General features: G+C 34.2%; 1 protein-coding gene across 1 annotated transcript; it reads right to left on the bottom strand.

Moving 5' to 3' along the window:
- Positions 1-464: 464 nt before the first annotated feature.
- cdx1b (caudal type homeobox 1 b) lies at positions 465-7,825 on the bottom strand. Its single transcript, XM_048167593.1, has 3 exons — positions 6,498-7,825; positions 4,223-4,371; positions 465-1,219 (listed from the first exon to the last, which is right to left on the bottom strand). Exons 1-3 carry the CDS (start codon positions 6,907-6,909, stop codon positions 1,022-1,024), a joined length of 759 nt encoding a protein of 252 aa, XP_048023550.1. The 5' UTR covers positions 6,910-7,825; the 3' UTR covers positions 465-1,021.
- Positions 7,826-17,326: the final 9,501 nt, after the last annotated feature.

Here is a 17,326-nt window from a genome sequence, read left to right as displayed (position 1 = left end):
TTACTGTTAAATTACATTAAATATACAGTTAGATTATAGTTATTCACCATATATAGTATGGAAACCTTCTGTTAACAAATTAAAGCGATTTCTGAAACGCTGTTGAAAGTTGATCAGCCGAGCACCAAAACACAATTGTAGCCAATCAGCAGTAAGGGGCGTGTCCACTCTAATGAGGAGGAGGTGCCTGTGTTACATATCATGTTTGTGAATTTGTGGGTGGAGCTATGAAGATGGTGTAAGGGCGTGTTTGTTTTGGTGATTTCAAATATCAAATATTACCGCACCTTTAACAGTTTTTTACTGTAGCATTTTTACTGTCTTTTACCGTTAACGCACAATTTAGCAAATCGAGGGAATGAAATAGTAAACCATGCGCAAGATTTGATAAATTGAGGGAATTAATTAATAAATTGTGCTCACTATTTAGCAAATCGAGGGAATGAAATAGTAAAATTTAGTAAATTGAGGGAACAAATTAGTAAATAAATAAAAAAAAGTTCATAATTTTTGTTGGATATCTGTGGGAAGGCACAATTTAACAAAGCGTACAGCTGATGGATAGAAACGCTGCTCTTCTTGGCAAGTCTGAAATAAATCAATTTGCCACAATAAAACATTTATTTTATTAATACAAATTACTTTAGAAATACACAATTATTTTAATTCAGTTTCAGAATCTCAAAACATCTTAAAGTTTACAATGATGAACAAAACAACAGCAGTAATAAAGTACTAGAATAAAGAAACCAACACGACCAGAGAATATTACACAACCTTTCAGATTTACGTGTGCTTAGAATGTTGCTTCATTACTTTTGGAATGGTTGTTGACTACTTTTGATTTGTATTTTTCAATAAAACCCCATGCAGCAGACAGTCTTTGTCACGTTTGTCACAGTTTCTTTTTTCATTGCATCAAAGATATGTTGATTTTAAAGTACCATGTGTGTAGAAGTGTGAAAGGGCTCTGTTATAGTATAAAAATATTAACAGTCAAAGTCTGCACATCCTTCTCTCTTCAGTACTCTTCTTTGATAGTCATTGGCATAGACGGCGATACCAGGCCACCGCTGCTACTTGTCACCATGGGAACATTGCCTGGTAGAGCTGAACCCGGTGGGGTGGGTGTGGTTGTGGATGCTGGCTGCGGCTGTTGCATCTTCTTTTTATTGACTTTCCTCTCTTTAGCACGCCGGTTCTGGAACCAGATCTTCACCTGTCAACAACATGCCATGAGTCATACTGAAAAAACATTTCCTTTGAGGGTTATTGAGGTAAAAGTTGTGTTGTGAGAAGAAACATTTTCTTCTATTTCTTATATATGAACAGTGTTGGGGAAAGTTACTTTTAAAAGTAATCCGTTACAATATTGAGTTACTCCCTTAAAAAGTAACTAATTGTGGTTACTTACTTTTTATGGAAAGTAATGTTAACTTTTTTTCTCACCTGGGCTTGCATGTTTGTTTTTTAATTACAAGAAAAAGTTCTATTTTTGGCAGATGTACGGAGCCCCGCATCATGACATGCAGGAAAAAAAATAGTGCACGATTTATAACTTGAGGAAACGAAATAGTAAATCATGTGCATAATTTATAAATGGAGGGAACAAATTAGTAAATCGCATGCACAATTTAGCAAATTGAGGGAACTAAATAGTAAAACGTCTGCAGGATTTAGCAAATCGAGGGAACAAATTAGTAAATCATGTGCACAATTTATAAATTGAGGGAACAAATTAGTAAATCGCGTGCACAATTTAGCAAATTGAGGGAACTAAATAGTAAAACGTCTGCAGGATTTAGCAAATCGAGGGAACAAATTAGTAAATCATGTGCACAATTTATAAATTGAGGGAACAAATTAGTAAATCGCGTGCACGATTTAGCAAATAGAGGGAACTAAACAGTAAAACGTCTGCAGGATTTAGCAAATCGAGGGAACAAATTAGTAAATCATATAAATGGAGGAAACGAAATAGTAAAATCAAAGGAACAAGTTAGTAAATCGTGTGCACAATTTATAAATTGAGGGAACAAATTAGTAAATCGCGTGCACGATTTAGCAAATTGAGGGAACTAAACACTAAAACGTCTGCAGTATTTAGCAAATCGAGGGAACAAATTAGTAAATCATGTGCACAATTTATAAAACGAGGGAACAAATTAGTAAATTGTGTGCAAGGTTTAGCAAATCGAAGGAACGAAGTAGTAAAACGTCCACACGATTTAGCAAACAAGGGAACAAATTAGTAAATCGTATAAATGGAGGAAACGAAATAGTAAAATCAAAGGAATAAGTTAGTAAATCGTGTGCACAATTTATAAATTGAAGGAACAAATTAGTAAATCACGTGCACGATTTAGCAAATCGAGGGAACAAATTAGTAAATCATGCGCACAATTTATAAATTGAGGGAACAAATTAGTAAATTGTGTGCAAGGTTTAGCAAATCGAAGGAACGAAGTAGTAAAACGTCCACACGATTTAGCAAACAAGGGAACAAATTAGTAAATCATGCGCACAATTTATAAATTGAAGGAACAAATTAGTAAATCGCGTGCACGATTTAGCAAATTGAGGGAACTAAACACTAAAACGTCTGCAGTATTTAGCAAATCGAGGGAACAAATTAGTAAATCATGTGCACAATTTATAAAACGAGGGAACAAATTAGTAAATTGTGTGCAAGGTTTAGCAAATCGAAGGAACGAAGTAGTAAAACGTCCACACGATTTAGCAAACAAGGGAACAAATTAGTAAATCGTATAAATGGAGGAAACGAAATAGTAAAATCAAAGGAATAAGTTAGTAAATCGTGTGCACAATTTATAAATTGAAGGAACAAATTAGTAAATCACGTGCACGATTTAGCAAATTGAGGGAACTAAACAGTAAAACGTCTGCAGGATTTAGCAAATCGAGGGAACAAATTAGTAAATCGTATGCACAATTTACTTTTTGTTCTTGCCTGTCATGTGCGGGGCTCTGTAGAGATGTAAAGGCCCTTTCACCAAAGTAAAATGAGGCTAAAGGAAATGCAAATTCACGCCTGTACCATAGAGGGCGCCGCTCAAACAAACCTTTCAACTCTTCTGCCATTCCGACCCGATCTCACGGGAAAACATAACTATTGTACATAGGTGGCGATTCCGTATAAATTGAATTGTACAAAAAATTATGAGTTAACAATGTATTAAAAATGGAAACGTTTTTTCTTTGTATAGCTGACAAACTATCCCTGTTCACATGGATCCACAAAAATGACTAAAAATGCTGTATTACGCATGCCAGACAAGTAGTTGCCGACTTCACTTAAAGAAAGACTACGCACTCCATTCTTTAACAGAGCACTCACGCCAAACACTTATGCCTATCCACCTTATTTTTACAGTTTACTGCACTTTGATATTCTTCTTGTTATTTCCCTATAGTGGCAAATAAATCTGAAGTCTTGCACATTCACAGAAATGTGAATCAAAAGTTTGCATTTTCAGACCCCCTTAAAAAGTCATTGTCGTGTAAATGAACGACCAAAACGCATAAAAATATTTTCAGTTTTTATCTCAAAACGGTGTCGTATAAACAGCCCCTTAGAAAAAATTTCATTATGAAGGACCACACCTAATCCCGCCCCTAAACCTACCTGTCACTGGGGTCTAAACAGATCGTATGAAAACATAAAATGAGATAAGAATTCATACGGATTAGCCGCCAAAATGTGAAAAGTTACGAATTGCTGTGAGATTGTGTTGGCCATGCTGCATTACAGAACTAGGATGCAGAAAAAGAAAGTTCAACACTCTTATTTCAGAAAAAAAACAAACAAAACACAAATGTGATGTGAATGTTTATCTAAAGTCAATTTTGCTTAATAGCATGACTGAATTGGATCATCGAAGGTCAGCAACAAAATAAAGTGAGATTAAATACACAAAGTATATTTGAATTATTTAACATTTAATTATCCCAGATTCGCGTAATATTCAGCATTTTGCATATTCATTATGAGCAATACTGAATCTGTTTTTGTGCAAGTGAGATGAGTAAATGCATTATAGTAAGTATTGTGTTACTTTACTAGTTACCTGAAAAAGTAATCTGATTACGTAACTCGCGTTTCCCCAACACTGCATGTGAATGATCATAATCTAGTTATGTATGCGTGATTAGGCTAAGAATATGTTGTCAGATTTCTGTAGACTGTATTAAAGCAGCTAACCTGTCTCTCTGACAGACTGAGCGCTGTCGCCAGCTCTGCCTTTCTTCTTATTGTGATGTAACGACTGTAATGAAACTCTTTCTCCAGCTCCAGACGCTGATGGTCCGTGTACACTACCCGGTATTTGTCTTTTGTTCTGGTCTTTCCTCCTAAAAGAAAAACACCACAACAAATCAATTATTAATTAATAATCGATTACAAATGTAAACAAACAATGGTGAATAATTAATTCTACACGTCCCTTTTCTTTTCACGGCGCATGGCATCTGATGAATCATTTTCACTTCACATTATAGAAGAATAATTCAATGTAAATTTGTTTCATTTAAAGGCTTTTCTCCATTTTTATCCTATCTTATGAAGTACATCTTATGCTCACTAAGGGATGATTCGAAACAAAATGTTTTGTGAGAAATCAAATCGACTATAATTAATGATAATGCGATAAAAATAAAGGGTCTTTTTGAGTTAATGTAGTTATGTGTTTATCTTCTCTATTAAAAAGTAACTATGGGAACATAGTGTTTGCTCCCTTAATCAAGCCAATCGTTAAGAGCACACATTTATAAAACACCAAGATATCCATGTTATAAAGGTCTTTGGAATCATGTCTCTATATTTCAAACTTAGTTTACCCTGTCAGTGGCAAGAGGGGACTTAAGTGGCCGCCAGGTTAAATATTAAAACATACACGGCAAAGAGAAGGACACCGCCTGTCTAGGGCAACAGCCGCAGAGGGAGGAACTCCAGATAATTAGGCTTCTCAACCATAGCATCTTCATCGAAAATCTCACTAGAGACCATAATCTCCAGTTATCATTAACTCAGCCAAGCAACTCTTACAATCCTCCATTTTAAAAGCCATTTATTTCATTGTGATATAAAACACTTATAAGCATTTAGAACATTAGTATAAAACTGATTGTGAGCTAATGGCTCCAGACTTTTGACAGTCATGTTACTGAGATGTATGTTAATGTCTACTGTCTTGAGGAATTGCCTCAAGATTCTAATGCAGGGTTAAGAACAACCCAAGTTGGGTTGAAAATGGACAAACCCAGCAACCCAGTGAATAGGTTAAATGTTTGCCTAACCTGCTTGGTGGTTTTATTTAACTCAACTATTGTTTAATCGTAAATTGAACCCTAAGTATGCTGAAAACGTATTTATTAATATGTTTAATAAGTGTAATGAATAATAATTAAACAATAAACATTTATTAAATTGCTTATTAATAAATGTTCACCTTTTGATTATTATTGTTGCCTCTAGTAATTATGTGTCTGATTTTTAATTTCCAACCTATGTTGGGTTCATTTTAAGCCAGTCATATAGTAATGTTTAAACAATAGTTGAGTTAAATAAAACTACCCAGCAAGTTGGGCAAACATTTATACCAACCGCTGGGTTAAAACAACCCAATCGCTGGGTTAAAACAACCCATTCGCTGGGTTTGTCCATTTTTAACCCAACTTGGGTTGTTTTTAACCCAACATTTAGAGTGTATGGCTTATCTGTATTAAAGACTATGAGTGAAATAGTGTTCAAACAGAGATTACCACCAATTTGAGTCTATGATTTCTATGTTTCTATGGCATAAAATTATTTAATGAGAGTTATAGTTGGTCCCTGTCATGATAAAAATGAAACTGAACTAATTTTCTTCAACAATATGCTGAAATATCAAAGTTATTTTAAGTAATTGCAATACTATAATTCCAAATATCATTATAACCCATCTGATGGAAATATTAGGTCCAACTGTCCATGTAAACATATTAAAATTTCTTAATTTTTATTCCATTTTCAAATTTTCATAATCAGCGAGATCCACATAATTAAAGTTTAAGCTGCATTAAATTTAAGATGCTTTATCTAACTGACTGCCACATTGTGTTAACATAATCCCATGAATTATTACATGACTATCTTATTTAGCCTACTCCTTTTTTTCAGTTTATTTTAAACTTACTGCTATTTTAGTATGTTGTTAATGACACGCGCACATCCGTGTGTTCAACAGACTTCTATAAAAGAACAAAGAGTGACTTCAAAGCAAAGAGACTCACAAGAATCACTATTAGCATGACAAACGCGTGAATACAGAAACTATTGTCCGCCGTAAAGCTGTGGCCTTGGCATCTAGCTTAGCAGTTTTACCGCTACATAACTGGACTTATTTAAAGTGGCTTTTTGCGAATCCGATAGATATGTGTCTCTTTGATAATAATAATCATTTACTTAAACTTTTGAAAGTGTAACAACAGCATTGCACCTGAGTTTGTCGGCGGAGCGCTCCGACGCATCCAGTCGTACGGGTTCCGTCTCTGAGAGTTCGGCGACAGCTGACCGACTGACGAGTTTAATGAAGATGGAAGAAGGCCGGGCGCTTGGACAGATGAAAACTCTGGAGGACTAAAGCCCAGCTGACCAGTGCTCGAGGTTGAAGGTCCAGTTCCTGGCCCATAAGGTGTCCATTCCTCTCTTGGAGGAGGGTACGCGGGGTTCCAGGCTCCAGTTTGGCTGTGGTGAGGGTCGTTGGTAATTCCAGGGACGTGATGGTATCCTGTGAAGTCCGGATACTGTGGAGGTGCGGTTACAAAATTCTGGTTCAGGTTTAGACTTGGGTGTCTGACGGAATTTGGGTACATACTGCTGTCCTTCTCTAAGAGATAACTCACATACATCTTCCCGCCTGATGACTCCAGTGCATAATATGCACCCAAACAATTGATCTTGGCTCCTTAGACCCAGGTTTCCCTGTAACCTGACGGTTCGTCTACCTGGCCAGATTCTCTGAACCCTCTTCAGCCTCGGTGCCTGCTAAAGGTTGCCACGCTGACGTCACTTTTATGATCACGAGTCGATCACCCTCCCACGGTATCAAAACTGCCCTTGGTCATGATCCAGTTCAGAGCGGCCCATGAAAGAGTGACATTCGGAATTTATGCTTATTACATTATTATCCACTGTAAACATGTTAGCAATTAAGAAAATGTAAAAATGCTACTGTAAAAACGTTAAATGCATTTAAAGAGACAATAGGTCTACATTCCTAAATGTACTACTATAATATTGTAAGAAATGTTTTTAAAAGTAAAATATGATTTCATTTAGAATTTACGGATCAAAATGTATATTTAACAAGAAATGATCGCTGTTTGTAAGGTAAATTATTGTCTAAATGACTTTTTAGACGTAAAAGGGAAAGAGGCATTGCAAAATTGTGCGCGTTATCATTTTTTTTTTTTTTTTTTTTTTTGATTTTGTTATTCTTATTTTTTGTTTTCATAACAGTGGAGTGTTTGTGGTTTATTTATGTTTTTATAGTTTGGTGTTGTTACTTTGTTGGAGAAAATAATTATCATAAACTTTAAGTCATAATGTGGACTTCCATTTTGCCACCTGTGTTATCATTTTACAGTACAAAATTAGCTCAGATAGACATATAGCCTAAGTAAATTAACATTTTATGATTTAATGACATGAACTGTAAATATAGTGACCAAAATACCATGCCGTAATACAACTTTGTCACTGTTTTAATAACTACGAGTTTATACCATATTTCTTTGCAATGTGCTATTTATAATAGGCCTATAGTTATACACACACGACATTCGATTATCGTTTGATTTAAAACAGTGGCTGCAGTGCGAACAAGGCAAAGATCATGGCCATAATCATTTACATTTATGTAATTTTATATTTTATGGGATGTGCATTATAATGCAGGCCTACATTTTTAGACAGCACTGATTATATGCAGTCACATTTTATATATTCTCATTACACTGGATGTTATAAGAAGATTATTTCAATGCTTTTTTGAACCATACATGGAATGTCTATGGGAGCAGCAGAATGTTCTCAGTTAAACGGGCGTTCGATCGAACCTCGCCGTGTTCGGGTTAGAATGAAGCGGCGCAAGACAAAATGGAGGTTTAGATAATCTTAATTATGGTAGCTATACAATACTAGGTTACATTTAATGCTGAATATAGCGTATAGCTAATGTATTTGTTAGTTCTGGTTATTGCAAATGTGATTTTTAACATTAGATTTAACTAAAGTACGCATACAATCATACAGCAAAAAATCGAAATGTGTGTTTTTGATTTATGTATGTGACAGAGAGCAAGCATTGAGGTAGCTTATAACACAATTATGTATAATGAATATTTCTATACCGGAGTCACCAATGCCACGTGCACATGCACACAACTTATTTTACCATGCCTTTTCAAAGCTACGTGTTTAAAGAAGCGTCGATGTTTTCAAGGAGAAATTGGACAGAGATAAAACTAATATAGCAAATTATATTTCCGGATGTCTCATATCAGTCTTCTATCATCTAAAACATACGGCCATAAAATATGACCTGTACAAAAAAAGGTCCAGGATAGTGTTGAGTCATGCCAAGAGGCGAATGAAATCATCATCACACATCTGCAATATATGTGTGAATGCTACACGCTGCTAAAACACGTTTTTCGAAGTTGAAAATAAGGATTATGGAGTAGCTACGTTTTACAAGAAAATAGGCTATTTCGGTCTTTTCACGTTTAATTTAGTCGTTTCTTAATTTGGCTACTTGTGAAATTTCCTTGAGAAAATTGTTTCATTTTTACACTATTTTTTGAACATAGGTTATCCGAGGTCTTGGGCTATTTTTTTTCTAGTTATATGTGTAATCATTGATATTTATGATTGTAGGCTATCGGCAGTTCATACTGTAAAGACAGTGTGCGTTTTGGGCATAATTATTTTATAATCATGGTAGCTTTATTTAACTTCAGGGTTCGATTAGAAAAATTGATAACACTGTAATTGAAGATACTTTCTTACTTTGCTTTGTTATTGCCTACTTGATATTAATTTTTTGAGTAGTTTAGACTTGTTTTGTATTCTTCCTATATATATATTGTAAACTTAATTAGTTAATATGTACACAAATTATCAGGATATTCCTAATCAAAAGATAACAGGTAATTCCTCAGAATTTGGTGATTTATTATTCAGGAGAACTGCTAGACTGTCTATACTTTTCCTCTTGAAGTTTAACATTGTCACTCAACTAAGATAGGCCTAAGGTCACCATCTGAAAACGCACAAACAGAAACCATTTACAATCCATAAGGCACACTAGTAAATAAACAAGTTTTATCCCAACCAAAAAGACTTTGAGGAAACAATAATGCAAAGGATTTTTGTCAGTTCAGCAGGATGAATAGATTTGAGGGGATTTAGATGTGTGGGATACATTTCACAACCAAGTGTGACTTCCTTGTGATTGAAATGGGAAAAGCTTTAGACAAAAAGGGTGAGAATATCTTCATCGACCTGCTGACTCTGAGAATGAAACTGATGGAAACTCTGTGAAAGACTGATGATTTTCAATAGTTGATATAAATTACAAATCAAATTATATATTAACAAATATGTGTTTCAGTGTTGATTAAAATATAGTATGCTCTTTTTGTAGCTACACCGTGAATTATATCTTTTTAAAATGTATGTCTGTGAAAACGGACTTCTGTTTGGATCGAAAAACAAAGAGTGTAACAAATGCTGATGGTTGATAATAATGCAAGGAAAAAAAGCAAAATGTCTCATGACAGAGAGCTCTTTGCCCTTGTAAACACCGAGCTATGAAAAATAATATTTTAATTTGTAGCCAAGGCATACACTTTTGTCTTTCGATCATTCGAGCACGCACTTCCCAGCGCTTCCATATTTCGGCAATAACCTACTCAATAAAATAAAAAACAAAAAACTATAAGCTTGTTTAAGTGGGTAAGAGAACAACATTGTATTTTTTCCCTCCTTTCCAAGAGAAATATATTTTAAAAATAGCAAATTTAATAGCCTAAATAAACGAGGCCGATATTAGACGCGCTTTTATTACATTTATATTTTGTAGCCTAGCTAATTTAGCAGATAACAAATACAGTAGTAGGCTAGATAACACTGGTTTTTATAACAAAAACAAATAGCTACAATAAAGCATGTGGGTGATTTTTTTTTTTAAAGTAACGTAATGACGTAATTTAACACATTTCAATTATCAATGTGTGACACATTTAATGTATTTAAGAGTTAGGCTATAATTCAAGGCAATATTTTGCTTTATTTTCGGCTAAGTAATAGCCCTAAACAGTGCTGTGTTTCTAAGAAGCATATTGTATCCTACGCAGAAACGATCGTACGAATCGTATTTTAGACGGTTTCACAAAATCACCGTAACTTTAGAGGTTGAAAATCATTTCAGATCTCCGAGTGCTCTGGATTATTGTGTCATGTGAATCCAGTGCCAAAGAAACAGTCTCATGCAGTCACCTGCAGGACATCCGCAAAATGACACCTAAACTTGATGGTTATACTCACAATGTGGCTTTAATGTCATGATTTAACTCTTAATTTTACTTAATTTTTTTACTTTTAATTATTTACTTCGCTAAAACAGTAGGCTATTGAATAAATGCACAACAGATGAAAATAAATAATGAAATAATTAGCTGCAAAACAATTATTTATATTAGGCATACTTTAGATTTTTAAATCAGCAAAAAAGGAGGATGATACAAATGTTCTTGGCCATGCGGAAAAAAACATGAACATTCAGTGGTACAGCTGTAATCTGTGACTAAACATGCTGCTATGTGACTATGGCATGCAGGGGATGATAGGTATTATCCATAATGTTAAGAAGTTTCTGTAACTCAATTCCAAGAACAGAACCAGCTTTCCTCGTGCGTTTATTGAGTTTATTCTTGTCGCCTTCGCCATAGAAAAAGACGTTCGGTGTTCATTAATTCGGGTATAGAGTTGTCCATTTGTCCAGGGCATTGCAGAGGTAAACAACAATAGTTGAACTATGAGTTATGAAACGATTAGGTCTACTAATGAAATGTAAAGGATGGCACAGAAACTGTGCTCGTTAAAACTGCAAATGACTAACTTCTAGCTTCTGACCAAGGATGCATCGCAATACTAGTTTAACTCAATCTTGCTGCTTTCAATACTATAAATCATGACACACTCTTAGATTGATTAGAAAATTACACTGGTATTCAGGGACAGGCTTTAAAGTTGATTAGATCATACCTATCTAGCTGTTATCATTTTATATATACGGGGAAATATCCAAGTTAATGTCAGTAAATTATGGAGTGCCTCAAGGCTCTGTTTTAGGCCCTCTGCTGTTTTCAATATACAAGCTGCTCCCGCTTGGTATTATTAGAAAACATGGAATTAATTTCCACTGTTATGCTGATGATACTGATGAAATCTCTAAATTATCCAAGTTGAGAGAGTGTGTTAAAGATATAAAATATTGGATGACCAGTCTTTTTATTAAATCCGGATAAAAAGCAAAAACCTGTACTCAGAATTGCTTAGGATACTGTTACTTCATCCGCTACAGTTAAAGACCTGGGTGTTTTATTAGACACTTTTCTTTTGAAAAACATATTTCATACGCTACAAAAACAGAAAATACCAAAAATATATGTTTCTGATGCAGAAAAGCTAGTTCATTCATGACCTCTAGACAGGATTACTATAATGCATTACTTTCCGGTTGTCCTGCATCCTCAATAAACAAGCTACAGTTAGTTCATAATGTAGCAGCTAGAGTTCATACCAGGTCAGGAAAATATGATCATATAATCCCAATTTTATAATCTCTACACTGGTTACCTATTAAAGGGTTAGTTCACCCCAAAATGAACATTCTGTCATCATTTACTCTCCCTCAAGTTGTTCCAAACCTGTATGAATTTCTTTCTTCTGAACACAAAAGAAGATATTATGAAGAATATGGGTAACCAAACAGTTGATGCTACAAGCTACAGTTAGTTCATAATGTACTAACTTCCACAGAAATATTTTTTTTTCCATACTATAAAAGTCAATGGGGCCCATCAACTGTTTGGTTACTCATATTCTTCAAACTATCTTCTTTTGTGTTCAGAAGAAAGAAATTCATACAGGTTTGGAACAACTTGAGGGTGAGTAAATGAAAACAAAATGTTCATTTTTTGGTGAACTATCCCTTTAAGTTCCTTATCAGTTGCAAAGTATTGCTATTGACTTAAAAGGCCCTAAATGGTTCAGCTCCTGTGTATTTAACTGATCTTCTATTGTCCTACAATCGATCACGCTCATTAAGGTCACAAAACTCTGGACTTTTGGTAATACCTAGGTTATCTAAGTCCACTAAAGGAGGGAGAGCGTTTTCACATTTGTCTCCTGCGAGGACTTCGGATGACACCAACTCTGAACCAACTGTCAAATTATCTATATTTTGTAATCCTCATGATCACAACTTGTAATAATTGCTTAAATGATTTCATTGTTTCTGCCTAAATTAATACATGTTAGCTAACTGCATGATTTGTCTTAGAATTGTACATTTTTGACATATAGACATTACTTTGACACGATCACCTCTGATAACAGATTACACTAAACTGTAATGTAGAAACATGCATTTTATGTGGTTTCAAATGTTAGGAAATTAAAGACTAGTTGCTGTACCAACAAAGGCCACTATGTGATACTCACACCTCTTTGGTGATTCCTAAAGGACAGGAAGTGGTTACCACTTGATCTGACTCCAGAACACACATTGAGATCTGTTTTATTAAAACATTATACACATACAGTACAGTCCAAAAGTTTGGAACCACTAAGATTTTTAATGTTTTTAAAAGAAGTTTCGTCTGCTCACCAAGGCTACATTTATTTAATTAAAAATACAGTAAAAAACAGTAATATTGTGAAATATTATTACAATTTAAAATAACTGTGTACTATTTAAATATATTTGACAAAGTAATTTATTCCTGTGATGCAAAGCTGAATTTTCAGCATTGTTACTCCAGTCTTCAGTGTCACATGATCCTTCAGAAATCATTCTAATATGCTGATCTGCTGCTCAATAAACATTTATGATTATTTTCAATGTTGAAAACAGTTGTGTACTTTTTTTTTTCAGGATTCCTTGATGAATAGAAAGTTCAAAAGAACAGCATTTATCTGAAATACAAAGCTTCTGTAGCATTATACACTACCGTTCAAAAGTTTGGGGTCAGTAAGAATTTTTATTTTTATTTTTTTGAAAAGAAATTAAAGAAATGAATACTTTTATTCAGCAAGGATGCATTAAATCAATCAAAAGTGGCAGTAAAGACATTTATAATGTTACAAAAGATTAGATTTCAGATAAACACTGTTCTTTTGAACTTTCTATTCATCAAATAATCCTGAAAAAAAATATTGTACACAAATATTTTGTACAATTGTACACATTAAATGTTTCTTGAGCAGCAGATCAGCATATTATAATGATTTCTGAAGGATCATGTGACACTGAAGACTGGAGTAAGGATGCTGAAAATGCAGCTTTGCATCACAGGAATAAATTACTTTGTGAAATATATTCAAATAGAAAACAGTTCTTTTAAATTGTAATAATATTTCACAATATTACTGTTTTTACTGTATTTTTAATTAAATAAATGTAGCCTTGGTGAGCAGACAAAACTTCTTTTAAAAACATTAAAAATCTTAGTGGTTCCAAACTTTTGGACTGTACTGTATTTTAAATGTACTAAATTGGAAGTTCGTCATTACAAATGTGTAATTAATTACAAATATATTTAAATACATGACATGCACATTTCAATATAAATAAAGTATATTTTAGTTTACCATAAATGCTTGTCAGTACATTCTGCAGTATTAGTAGCCATATTTCAAAAACAATTATCTACAATAATATTTCAAAGACAATAGAAATAATCATGAAATTACAGATGTACTCAACTCCTACTCCTCCTAAAAAAAGCACTCTTAAGTTCAACTAATAATATAGTATAGTAGTAAACTATAATACATTTTCAATTGTAAATAACATATAGTTAATTGTCTGAAAAAATAGTACATTGTATTTTTTTTTCCTACTATGGTAGTGAATGGGGGCAAGATCTGCTGGGTTACACTCTTCCAATTATATTCCTTTGTGTTCAACAGAACAAAGAAATGTATGCAGGTTTAGAATAATACACAGATCCTGCACGTCCATCATTTTCTGTTTATACCTTTTTAAACCAGCACAGTTGTCACGTTTCCGTTCATTCCCGGACTACATTTCCCACAATCCTCCCTGGCAATCACCTGCACTCACTTCACCAATCAGTAATCACCACACCCAGCTGCAGCATATTATCTGGACTATTTAAACCATTCACACACTCACATACTTTGCGAGGTCTTGTTAACTTCTGTTACAATTCTTGATTGTCTACCTGTTTCTGATCCTGTCTGTTCCTCGTTTATGATACTCTGCCGCCTGCCCTTTGGACCCTTTGCTCTGTTTTGGATTTACGTTTGTTATCTGCCAGCCCTGACCCACTGCCTGTTCCACGACTACGATTCTGCCTGCTCTCTGCCATGTTTGCTGTTGTAACACCTTTGCCTGTCTGACTATGAACTCTGTTTAAATAAAGCTGCAAATGGATCTTACCATGAGTCCTGCGTCGTTACAACAGTACTGACTTTTCTCCATCTCGTCCATTCTAATTTTCACTTCCTGCCCTCCACCTGAATTTTGCACATCATCAGAATCACATGATTGCAAACAAGCTATACTGTTAATTTATTCAAGATTTTGCTAACTTATTTAATTTACTTGCCGTTTTTTAATCATTCAGATTTGGCTGGGTGGTTAATAACACATTTTTCTGTGGCGTGACAAACACAGAACACATTGCTTTACAGGGACTGCATGACATGACAAGTAAGTTCGATGACACATTTATCTCAGAGCATCAGGTATTTCACCTTTCTATTTATCTTGTTAGTAAACTTCAGACAGCTCTGACAACTAACACCTCACAAACTAATCTTGTCCTCCTGTACATATGAGTGTGTATAATGATTCATAAAAACATAGGCTAGCCACTTAGCAAAGTAGAAGTCATCCTAGATGGAGAGAGGAAACTTCCATTCAAATATAATAAACAATATAATAAAACAATAAAACTATTTGATTTTTAGATTAAAATTGTTGTATGCATGTTAGTAATTTGTCTTTTAGATTCAGATTGAGGATGGGAATGTCATGCAGGTTGTTTTGATTATGAACAGAGATAATCTAAGGTTTTGCTAAGTTTTCATGCAATAGCCAGTAAAATGTGAACATACAGGATTTTTTTAAACCATCTAGTAACTTGTTCATCTGGTTCTGTGTTATGTTATATGTTATTCTCTTTTAAAAAACATTCAGCCACAATGATAATTTATCATGTATCATAAAATCACTATTAAGAAATTACAGACCAGTCAGAAAATATCTATGAAAAATAAATGCAAAGGGAAGTGGTGGGTAAGACAGCAATGTTTTGATCAACAGAAAGTTCAATATGTAAAACAAGTGCAGAAGAAAAGCTTTGTTAATATTGATGGGCCAGGTATTGCAAATAATAGTAATTTAATGACAAAAGCTCTTTAATTGCTCTTTGATTTGCCAAATTCAATGATTTATGTGTTATATTTCTTTATTTAGGTAATCATGATACAAAGACTGATATTTAAATTAATCTAGACATAGACATAATCGAGCAAACCATGTTGCAAATTGAAACATTAACATTTGTAGACGTTTTAAGAAGGATATCAATTACCTGTTGAGAAAATGTTGGATGGTTGAGCTCGATGAAATCAATAATGAGTTGCATGGCTTTGAAAGGAGTTACAGATAAAAAAAAGACAGAAATAAATAACCATTTTACCATATGGTTTTAACTAGAACATACTATGTGTAAAATATGTTTAAAAAGTAATCTTTTAGAGTGTATTTTATAAGGTTGAATTTAATTAATCAAAAAAAAAAAAATATATATATATATATAAAGCTATAAATTGAATGGAAATCTGCTGCTGAAGAGGAAAATTCATTCTTGCTATTTTTATACAGCTTGTCTCTCACTTTTTACTTTTAATAAGGTAGTCTGACAAGTTTGTTGGTGTTAAGTTATGTTAACATTTAGTTCTTATCTATATTTTGTTCGTTTCTAAACAAAAACTATACTGGTATCTAATTTAGGCCACCTAGCAGGTTTTGTGGTTTAAAAGAATATTGTCACACCCACATTATGCTTTATATAAAGAGAGCTGCAATAAAACCAAACAGAAACTGGCGAGCACGAGAGGTCTTTACGGTAAACTAAATATTTGACAAAACTGGCACTTAATTACTTTTTTAACAAATGTACAGTGGTGTAACTTTGTTTTAAAAAGTTAGTGGGACAGAAGTGTGTGTGTGTGTGTGTGTGTGTGTGTGTGTGTGTGTGTTGGTTTTTGTGGTTTACGAGGACTTTTGACCTGAATACGCACCGGCATTACGGGGACATTTGGGTTTATGAGGACACAGGCCATGTCCTTGTAATTCCGGCAATGTAGATGCCTTTCTCTATGTCCCAGAAGCACCCTCTCCAATTTTCGCGGCATGTCCTTATATACCACAAAAACCTGATTTTATACCATACACTGTGTATCCTCTGTGTACGAGAGTGCGCCCCTGCAGCCGGGTCCTGGTACTGTACCGGCGTCATCGAAAATTTGCATTTTTCACACAAGTGTAAGTATTGAGGCCTGTGATTGGTCAGATCGGTACTGGTAGGCGGGAAATCACGAAAACAAGATGGCGCCGACGGGCGGAGTCTAATTCCGCAGCCCCTATTGGCTGCATACGCAATGAACAACAAGCGAGACAAGATGGCGCCGGTGGGCGGAGCCTCATTCAGCTTCAGCGTAGGTCTGTATAACAAGCAAGTTAATGCAAAATACTAATTATTTAAGTGTTATTGCCTATAATTTTTCATTTGTGAATTAAATATATGAATAAATAGTGATCCTCGATTAAAAATATCCCTTAAATGTCATGTAATAAAGTATAAAAGTAACTTGAACGCTGTTTACTCAGTATTTATACAGTTTATTTACGTTAGCTCGTTAGCATATGCTATTCATGTAAACACAACCACACATTAACTCGTGCGCTCACATCACATATATTTATTATTATTATTTTAATCC

Source organism: Megalobrama amblycephala, linkage group LG18 (assembly GCF_018812025.1).
Source record: "Megalobrama amblycephala isolate DHTTF-2021 linkage group LG18, ASM1881202v1, whole genome shotgun sequence".
Taxonomy (NCBI): Eukaryota; Metazoa; Chordata; class Actinopteri; order Cypriniformes; family Xenocyprididae; genus Megalobrama; species Megalobrama amblycephala.
The sequence above is the reverse complement of the archived record's forward strand: the minus strand, read 5'-3'. Positions and strand labels throughout refer to the sequence as shown.